This window comes from Carya illinoinensis, chromosome 10 (genome assembly GCF_018687715.1).
Source record: "Carya illinoinensis cultivar Pawnee chromosome 10, C.illinoinensisPawnee_v1, whole genome shotgun sequence".
Lineage (NCBI taxonomy): Eukaryota > Viridiplantae > Streptophyta > Magnoliopsida > Fagales > Juglandaceae > Carya > Carya illinoinensis.
This window is the reverse complement of record NC_056761.1, coordinates 4,575,801-4,587,148: the sequence shown is the minus strand read 5'-3', so window position 1 is coordinate 4,587,148 and position 11,348 is coordinate 4,575,801. Positions and strand designations below refer to the sequence as shown.

The 11,348-nt window shown below is 34.6% G+C and overlaps 1 protein-coding gene across 1 annotated transcript; it reads left to right on the top strand.

Moving 5' to 3' along the window:
- Positions 1-9,213: 9,213 nt before the first annotated feature.
- On the top strand, positions 9,214-10,466 carry LOC122280153 (caffeoylshikimate esterase). The gene has a single exon (XM_043091156.1). It carries the CDS (start codon positions 9,304-9,306, stop codon positions 10,267-10,269), a length of 966 nt encoding a protein of 321 aa, XP_042947090.1. The 5' UTR covers positions 9,214-9,303; the 3' UTR covers positions 10,270-10,466.
- The last annotated feature ends 882 nt before the right edge of the window (positions 10,467-11,348 follow it).

Genomic DNA, 11,348 nt, shown 5'->3' with positions numbered 1-11,348 from the left:
ACAAAAATTCGGCTCACTCGACCCCAAAATCAATATTTTGTTTTTTCGAATAAATGTTATACCCAACAATTAGATTAAGAATTTTGAAAAATGCTATACAATCGGCCTGTCAAATCACTTTACTGCCATCATATGAAGGAGTCAAAGGGTCTAGCACTAACTCACGAACCTGATTATCTATGAGACTATCATCAAGTACCTCATCGCCGCTCTCACTATCATCAGAGCCAGCATCCAGCTCACCAGTCTCTACACTAGGCGCTGGCAATGAGGATACGACTGGCGTGTCTGCATCAGATGGTGCAATCGTTGCTCTCAGTGTAGCCGCTGCCGTTACAAGATATGCATTGGGCTCCAGCCGCAGATCAAGAAACTCAGCAATAATGTAAGGAGAGAAGATAATACTTATTCCCTGGACTGATAAGTTGTAGCACAAAGCCTCACCAGACTACTCTCCCATGGCATGGTAAAACTCACCGACCATCTCAGGATATGATGTGCCCCTCTGTGGACAGATCAATGTCCATCAACAATCCGTGATGATGTCGTGTATGCTTCATCCCTCCTAAGTAAGATCGCAGAAGTCATCTAGAATGATATCCCGCTCAACTAGTATAGGTCTCACGGCCTAATGAGAAGGAGCTGCTCAGCTACTTTGGCATGTCTGGAGTCATGAACGTTTTCTTCCACTGCTACTTGTCATTAGTATACTGTTGATCCACAAAATAATTATGTAATTATATTATTGAAGAAATTTGAAATATTGAAATGCATTGAAATAATTCGTTCGAACAGAACATATTCTGTTCGAATGGAAATAATGTTGTTTGGTAGGGGTGTCAAATCATGTTAACGGGTCGTGTTCATGCATGTCAAAGCATATATATTATACTATACATGTCAATCTTAACCCGACCCGTTAAGCTTATCGTGTCAAAATCTCAAACCCTAACATGACCCATTAATATAACAGGTCATGTCGTGTTGACTCATTAGTGAATATTACAAAATAGATTAACACAACACAATACAATCTGTTTCAAAATATTTATGTAAATGGGTTGAATAAGGCTGAAATTAACCTGTTTGACCTGATTAAATTTAGCATAATTTTATCTAAATGTTAAAATTACAATATTTATAAAACAAACTACAAGTTTAAATTTACAATCCAAACAATAAAAATAATAATTTTAATTTTAAGTATAAGGGTATAATTTTAATTTTAATTTTCTTAACGTGTCATAACGAGTTGATCTGTTATCAACCCATTAAGCAATCATGTCTTAACGGGTCAACTCATTAAGTAATCGTGTCTTAACAGGTCAACCCGTTTTGATCCGAACCCATTAAGACTAAACTCTAACATGCTATTATCGTATCACGCTCATGTTGAGTTAACGGGTTGTGTAATATATTATCATCCCTACTTTTTAGCAACTGCTTATTCGACGTTGGCAAATAGCATCTTTAATTTGAATGACCTTAAACTCCATTCGAACGAGATACAAAACGTTCGAACGAAATTGCGCCAAACAGCTATGGCTGAGTCGACTTAGTCCCGAATTTAAAAACCAAGGATTCTTGATAATCCTTGGTTTTAATCGGTAGAAATGATTTAGGAGTGAAGTCTCATCATTTCTACCGATTACTTTTGCATCATTTGGCCCCAAAACAACAAAATTGAGTCGAATTGATTCAAAATCCGACCCCTTCAAAATCTAACTTTATTTTTAAAAAAATAATAATATATTCAAACAAGATGAGGGACCATATCTCTTGTTCTTGGAGATTTGAGGACTTGGTCGGAGTTGGTGGTGGCGTTGGTGGCTGGAACAGTGGAGGAGACGCGAGATGTTCGAATGAGGAGCATGAAATGACCAAAAAAAAAATTATATCGCGACTTATATAATGTCATTTTGTTCGAACGAAAAGGGTATTAGTTCAAATTAAAAGAGTATTCGTTCGAATGAAATATATAATAATACGAAAATACATATATAAGTAAAACAGGTAAAAAATATGTTAATACTAGTATATAATACTAATATTAGTATTCATAAAAAATTTCTTAACTAGTATATATAATATATATTAGAGAACTATATATAGTAAATAGTATAGAGTATTATATATATATATATATATATATATATCCTATATATATTATAAGTAACTAGTATATATATAATATGGTATATATATTATGCATTAGATGAGTATATATAGTATATAGTTAAATACACTTAACTAGTATATGTATAATATACTTATAAGTGTATTCTATAGTGATACTTAGTATACTTATATTGTATATTAGTAATATACTAAGTACTTAGAATATATTATAAAGTATTATAGTATTATTAGTTTTCATATATTTATGTTATTTGTAATATTATGGTACCTAGTATTATACTATTAGTGATACTTAGTATTATACTTATAATAGTATTATACTTATAGTAATACTATAAGTATAACACTATTAGCGATACTAAAGAAAATTTTATACTATTAGTGATACTTAATATTATAAATTTATAAGTAACTTAATATTATATTATTAGTGACACTTAGTATTACATAGTGTATATAGTTTTAATATATACTAATAATAATATTTTAAGTATTATGTATACTTATATATTGCTATAATTTATCTGTTCAAACTAACTTCAAATCCGTTCGAACATAGATAAAGTCTGTTTGAACTGATTTTTTTTGTTTGGAGGGAAATTTAACGCCAAATAATCGGTATATACTGGGAAATATTTCATTTTTTGGTTCAAACGCAAAATATTATCCGTTTGAAGGGAAAAATTTTGTGAAAAAATTTCACAATTTTAATTTTCGAGTTCGTACTACTAAAAAATCCGTTCGAACGGAACTTCACATATTATTAAGCCTGTCCCTTCATTTCATTTATACTCGAATTGAAGTTTGAGAGAGAGAATGTTCCAGACGAGTTTGAGCTAGTGTTGTGGAGAGAGAGAGAGAGAGAGAGAGAGAGAGAGCAACATTGCAAGTGAGAGAAAAAAATTCTTGAGAGAGAAGAGAGGTGCATCAAGAGATAATGTGTCTTTATTTGTTATTTTTCATTCCAATTTTCAAGTAAACATTTATTGATATTTATTGCATTTACTCTTGAGAGAGAAGAGAGGTTTAATGTGTTTTATGCATATATATATATATAGGTATTGTAAATTCATATTTTTATTGGATTGCAAAAATTTGAGGTAAGTTTTTATAGTTTTAAGTTTTATTTAATAATCATATTTAGCTATAAGTGTGTTTATGTAATCTCATATGCAATGTATTGTATTGAAATATGTCATCATGTATGTGAAAATTGAGTTTTGTGGTTCAGTTTTTTGCTCTATTTCGTGACTAGTTTCTGGGTTAGTCCCCGTTCGAATACCATAAATTTAGTTTGAATTGAACCAACCCAGTTCGAATAATATCTCACTTGAATGAAATTATGTTCGAACATTTGGCTAATTTGTTCAAGCAAATCAAACCCTCCACTCTAATTAAAATTATTAATACTTAAATAATAATAAACATAACAATTATTATTACTTAAAATATATTAGTAAAATATTTAACTAAAAAACTATAATGTAAAATTAAAAAATATTTTTTCACTCTAATTAAAATTATTAATACTTATAAAATATTTAATTAAAAAACTATAATGTCTAATTAAAACACTTTACACACTCTAATTAAAATTATTAATACTTCAAATATCGTTATAAAATATTTAATTAAAAAACTATAATGCATAATTAAAACTCTTTGTGCACTCTAATTAAAGTTATTAATACTTAAAATATACTTATAAAATTGTAGATCTTATAAGTGATTTGTAATGTATTTGTGATTTGGAATGTGATTATAACAATTGTTATATTTACTACTGAACTGTTGGATTTTAGAATTATTTTTACGTGCAATTAAACCTTAAACCCGTTCGAGAGTTATGGCCAAATATTCTCTTAAAGAATATTTGGGTACAACTCTTGAATTGTCCAAAGTGGACAGTTTGGAATTCTATCATCTATATAGTATATATATTCAGTTAAAACTCCTATCTTAGTCAATTAAAATTTTAGTTTAGTATTTTCTTACATTTTTCAAGTATATGGTTCGTAAGTTTCTCGGCCCATGAATAGAATCGAAAATTTATCGTGACTAGCATACTTGGAGAATTGTAAGGAAATGTTATCGAAATTTTTACTAACGTACGAGTTTTGGACTGAATATATACGTAATATAGATGATAGTCTCTCGAATGGGATAGAACCAACTACCTTAAAAATAGTTTCTTGATAGTGTTTATCCCATGAATTGGATTTTTTATAGATGGATAAGAATTGGATGTTGTTGGGAGATAGACTTGGTCGAGACTATAAGGAGTGTACACAAGAGGTAAAGTTTTTCTTAAAATTTGATTGTGGGAGTGTTGACAATCGAGGATTTATAAGATACTCGTGCAAGAAATGCAAAAATCTTGGTTCATATAATATGATCGTAGTCAAGGATCATTTATTCGTAAATGGAATTGACCCTAAAAACTCACATTGGGTCTTACACGGCAAACCATTTCCTAAAAGAGTTAGATTTGATAGTCAATTCAATCAGATGGAGGAATGTAACGACATCGACACGGACGACATAAATGTTGATGTTTCTAATGATAGTTATGAGAATTGAGAGGATATGACTAAGATGTTAGAGGATCTTGGTGCAGGTATATTTGGTGCCAAGGATAGAGAATGAATATCTACATAATCATTTGAGGGAAATGAAAATTTTGGAAGACTATGAGAGGATGCACAACGAGAACTGTACAAAGGGTGCACCCATCATAGCAAGTTATCATTCACTGTCATGCTGCTCCATATTAAGTCTATTTATCGTATTTCTGCGAAAGCCTTAAATATGCTGCTAGAATTATTTAAAAAGTCTCTCACACAGGATAACATAGTATCTCTTAATTTTTATGAAGCGAAGAAATTAAAGCAACGTTTAGGATTTGATTATAATATCATCTACACATGTAAGAATGATTGTGTTCTCTTTTGAAAGCAATATGAAGAATTTGATTCATGTCCAGTGTATCATGAGTTAAGATGGATATTAGATAAGTGTAATGTGCACCATAAAGTGTTAAGACATTTTCCGTTGATTCCTCGACTTCAGAGATTGTTTAGTTCTTGGATGACTGCGACAGATATGACTTGGCATCACGCAGAATAAGTCCAAAATGATCAATTCCTCTTGCATCCTATAGATTTTTTACAATGGAAGAAATTTGATGACGAGTACCCATGGAACTTAGCTTGTTATATTAATGTCTTATAATTTGCCACCATGGAAGTGTATAAAGGATCCTTATTTTATGATAACTCTATTGATCCCAGGGTCAAAGTCACTAGAAAATGAAATAGACGTATATTTGCAGCCAATGATAGTAGAGTTGAAAGAGTTGTGGGAACAGGATGTCAGTCCATATGATGCGGCTTTGTCACGTAAATTCAAAATGCATGTTGTAGTACTTTAAATAATAAATGATTTTCTAGCATATGGAAACTTGTCTGGGTGGAGCACAAAAGGTAAAATGGCTTGTCCTATCTGTAACAAAAATACACAGTCTCAATAGTTAACAAATGGCTGGAAATTATGTTTCATAGGACACCGTTGATATCTATCTCATGATTATAGATGGCGTTCAAATAGAGCAATATTTGATGGAAGGGTTGAGCGCAGGTCATTACCACTAGAATATTCTGGTGGTGATATTCTCATGCAATTAAAAGATGTTCCAGACAACAGATTTGGGAAGGATACAAGATGTCAAAAAAGGAAAAAAACAAGCAGTAGAATTGAATTGGACAAAAAAAGATACTTTCTTTGAGTTGCCATACTGGTCTACCTTGACACTGCATCACAATCGAGACGTTATGTACATTGAAAAAAAATATATGTGAGAATATTTTGGAAACCATGATGTTAATAAACGATACTACTAACTCTCATAAAAATTTGAAGAAGTTGGAGATAAGATCAGAGTTGCATTTGCAAGATATTGAATCGTCAACATATATGTCCCTTGGATTGTATACACTTTCAAGTGATGAGAAAAAAAAAATCTGTCAACCTCATGCTTCTGATTTATATGAACATACCACATGATGACTCAGAGCAAGAACTAGAAGCAGGAGCTAGCTTATAAGGCAAATACATATACCTAAAAAACACATAATGAAACATATTCTCCATCTATAAATATATAGAAAATTACTAAAGACACAAAGGGAATTATATCCCATGAAGGGATCACAGAAACTGATCATGTGATACTATGCATGCCACGTTAGTTAAACTTTTATTTTCCTTTGTTTTTTACCTCACATCCCCCAGTCGTCCCCCTCCCACCACCTTTTCCTTTCCCGGATATCTCTTTCTCAAAAGGAAAACATTTTAGACAGAAAATGATCTCACAAAGAGATCTCACACACTTACGTGGCACACCGGGAGTGTGTCATGTTTCCCCTATTTGTTTTCCTCTTCCTTTCTCTCTCCCCCCAATTTTTTTCTCCCCCTCACCCCCCCTGCATGCCTTCTCTCCCACTCCGGCCATGAAGAGCATGGATGGCTTCAACGGTGGCTGGAAGAGGGTTGATTGTTGGAGGAAGGGGAGCTTGGTGGTGGTGGTCTGGTGGCGTGGGGACAACGTAAGGCAATGCTACGGTGGAGAAACCGTGGAGACCCATTCGGGTTGTGGGGAGAAGGGAGCTACCGCCGGGGGCGGGGGGTTTGACGGTGGCTGGATGAGCATGGGGTGGTCGCCGAAGGAAGGAGAACTTGGTGATGGTGTTCTAGTGGCATGGGGACGGTATACGACGGCACTACGATGGAGAAATTGTGGATACCCATTCGGGAGAGGGTCTTGCTGAGAGAATGGGTTGCTGCCGAGAGCAGGTTGGGAGGGGCTTCAACGATGGCTGGGAGAGCATGGTGTGGTCACCAGAGGAATGGGAACTCGATGGTGGTGGTCTGATGGCTTGGGGACGGCGCACGGCAGCGCTATGGTGGAGGGAAAGGGAGGAGGGGAGAGCATGGAGAGAGTGGGAGATAAGGAAAAGAAGAAAATAAAAAAGAAAATATATGGCACATTTTAGTGTGTCACATCAGTATGTGAGATCCCTTTATATCTCTTGCAGCTCCCTTCTAAAAAATGGTCTCCTTCTCATGCATTAACTGAAGATCTTCATGGTATGATCTTTGAACCAGACCATCTTTGCAAAGACCACCCTTTCCTTCCCAAGGTTTCTCTTTCTTAGAAATCAAGTATGGCCACGGCATCGTCGAAACTTTTTCCCCTTGTCGAAACCACCACCACCACCACCAGGCCTACATAGCCGTAGCAGCAGCACCCTCAACACATGTTATTTTGATTCTTTGCACCTAGAGCATTCAGTAAGCAAGGTATGTATAACGTGGTAATTAAAACTAAAAAGACGCGAATTGTTACCTGCTCAACGAGTCTTTCCAACTGTTGTAAGTCGAGAATTAAGAGATACGTTTCCACATTACCGCTAACATATATAACTAGAGTTAACTCCTAATTAAGATCAAACCAAAACTTAATTAAAATCTTAGTTCCAACTTCTTCTCTTTTTTCCAATTTGACAGGCCGTCAATGTTGGTGGCCGGCCATATCGAATGCCTAGCTAGTTAATATGGTAGAGATTGTGAGGCAATAAAGGTTAGCAGTAATTGCAATTAATATACAGCTACATACCTACATGATGCATGCATGATTCAGCTGGATCCTAACCTATCTATCTACACATGAATGCAGAATATTATTTAAATAAAAATTTTATATATATAATTATTTTTACGTATTTTTTTACACATTCTATTGATCATGTAATTAGGTACGTATTAAAAAAAATTAATACAATTAATTACATTAATAAATATATAAAAAATACATAAAAATAATTTAATGTAACATTATTCTTCTTCAAAGCCAATTAAAGTGGCGTAGTATTGGGTGCACTGCTTACTGCTTAAGCTACGTACCTTAATAATTAGCTACAATCACAATATATTCCTATATATCATGCTTCGATCCTATCCAAGCTAGCGGCTATTATACCCTTGAGCCCATCCTATATATGAAAACCCCTCAAATTAAAGTACTGTGAAGTTCATATTCCTGATCCTGTAGCTGCTATATATACCACGATTTAAGATCGATATTGATCTTGCGAACCAAATAATTTATAAGCATAAAGATACAGATTCATCAGAGTCAAGGAAATACTAATCCAAGCTGATCTCATAAATTAAATAGCCCTTTAATTAATAGATATATCTATAATAAAATAAAATAAAAATGCATGTTCATCCAAGGTACATATATACTTATAAACAATCAAGTTTAAGGAGAGAAAAGTAAACAACTCATCTGTCAAGCTAGTAGTAGTAGCCAAAATGGAATATGCCATTAATTTTGACCCGAGTTTTCTTCTTCTTCTTTTTTTTTTTTTTTTTCATTTTTTGGTAAAATTGAGAAATTGGTTGCTTGCTTGAAGATCCTTTACAGATTCCTTCTTTAGGTAACGTTTAGAACTTTATAAAGTAAAGTGATCATGTATATAATAATGAAAAATTAGTAAAAAAATAATAATAAAATATTAAATAGTAGTGAAGTAATTACCCAAACATACTCTTTAGACATCTTCATCGTGCATGTGTTTCCCGTATCCGTGTAATTAAGCTGGATAATATCAGTTTTAATACAATTAAATTCTTTTAAAAATAATACAATTAACTAAAGTTTTAGTAAAAATTTAAAAAATAAAGGAAAATTAAAAGTAAAAGAGTTGTAGGAAATATTTTAGGACTTTATTAAAAAGATTTTGGTGTTAGTTTAAGAATTTATCTTAGCTTCAGGTTTTTTATTTGAATTTTTTTTTATTTGTTAACATTTTTATTAAGCTTTTTTATACTTTGAATTTTTATAAGCTACTATGGGTAAATTTTTCTATTTATTCGTTTTCATCCAAATTAATGGAATTATTTAATAAATGGGATAACGATAAAAAAAATTAAAAAAAATAAAAATTGATTATTTAGAATAAACTAATTTATGCCTTTATTTATTTATTTAAGGTAAAAGCAGGCATGTATCGGTACCCACTCCGTCCTGCAAATTGCAATCGGCCACGAAAAAATCTGTACTGTAAGGCAGACCCAAGAAAATCCCAAACCCCTCCAAGAATGAAGGAACAAGAAAAACCCCATACCCATTACTGGGGCGAGACCCCTGAAGAAGAATACCTCAATCTCCAAGGAATCCAAGCTTCCAAATCATTCTACACCTCTCCCAGAGGCCTTAAGCTTTTCACCAGGTCATGGCTTCCGCTCTCCACCTCCTCCTCAAATCCTCGTGGCCTCATCTGCATGGTCCATGGCTACGGCAACGACATCAGCTGGACCTTCCAGGCTACCCCTATCTTCCTGGCCCAAAACGGTTTCGCCTGCTTCGCTATTGACATCGAAGGCCATGGCCAATCGCAAGGTATCAGGGCTTTTGTTCCCAATGTTGATCTTGTCGTTAAAGACTGTCTCTCGTTCTTCAATTTTGTCAAACAGGAGACTCGGTTTCGCGGGCTGCCTTCTTTTCTCTTCGGCGAATCGATGGGCGGTGCAATTTGCCTGCTGATCCATTTCGCTGATCCGAAGGGGTTTGATGGTGCTGTTTTGGTCGCACCCATGTGTAAGATTTCCGAGACCGTCAGCCCAAAGTGGCCGATTCCGCAGGTTCTCTCATTTGTTGCCAGATTCTTACCCACATTGCCAATTGTTCCGACGGGGGATCTTTTGGCCAACTCTGTAAAGGTTGATGAGAAGAAGATCATAGCAGTGATGAATCCAATGAGGTACAAGGGGAAACCGAGATTGGGGACGGTGGTGGAGTTATTGAGGGTCACCGATTATTTGAGTAAAAGGCTGAACGAAGTGAGTCTTCCATTTCTTGTAGTGCATGGGAGTGCGGATTATGTCACAGATCCGAATGTGAGCAGAGCTTTGTACGAAGAAGCGAAGAGTGAGGACAAGACCATAAAGATTTATGAAGGGATGATGCATTCTTTATTGTTTGGCGAAACAGACGAGAATATCGAAGTTGTTCGCAATGATATTCTGAAATGGTTGAACGATAGGTGCAAAGGAAGAGCTGAATAAAATTTGTAATGTCAAAACTTCTACCCCATTTGATAATTGGGTCTAAATTGTCTTTTTCATAATTAAAAAATATTCTTGTCAATTGTATAATCTATTCATATGCTTGTTAGTTGTTTCACAAGACACAACTAAGAAGCCCGCATTGTGACCCTGATAATGTCTGTTGAAATTCTTCAAATCAGAAGCTTTACATGGCAGCTAGCTTGTGCAGAGCATCTCAATTTTCTTTATGACTTGTGTTCCAACAAGACCAAGTGGGTTAGTTTTGCTTCCATACCTACTCGTGCACATAATTGCTTTAATCACCTGTATATCATGTCTCTCCACAGTTGTCGGATTTCACAGTAGAGAAATCTAATTAAGAATGTTTTCGTTTTGAGTATTTACACTTGAGCAGGCCAAAAGCACGATTATTTCCAAAGCTTTCGTGCCTTGCGAGTAGCAGCCTCTCTTTTTCCTTTACCTGCCGTTGCCATTCTATGCCGCAATCACTCCACACTGTTATCTCATATATCACACATATATTCGTCTGCTCCGAACGCTGTTCACTCTCACACTTTGCCATAATTTTATCCTCTTTTTTTTTTTTTTTTTTTTTTGCCCCTTTTTCCCTGCCTGTTACGAACAGGAAGAAATTTAGACAGCTTCACGCAAATCCCAGAAGATGACAATTGCTCCGCAAACAAGATCAAATTATAGCCTCACCCTAATGGATAAGAAGTCGATGAATACGTAATAACTCACATTATCGCAGATCTTATACCCTTGGATATTGCTGGAACTCGAATTCGGATTCGTGACCTCCAAAATTCACCGGTAAGACTTATCACAGGGTCAACCGGGAAAAGCAAAAGATAATAAAATGTTAAAAAGAAAATAGAATAAAACCACTGCATTGACTTACCCATTTTTCAGTCAATCAGGATATGTACACGAGATGAAATAGTGATGCAAAGAAGTTATCTCGAGGATGCTTTCATCTGTCATTAATCGACTGTACAATTCACCGGTCGAGGATGACCTCACCAACACCATGACAATAAAATAGAGCCTACGTGTTTGGGTAGGATGTGCAGTCC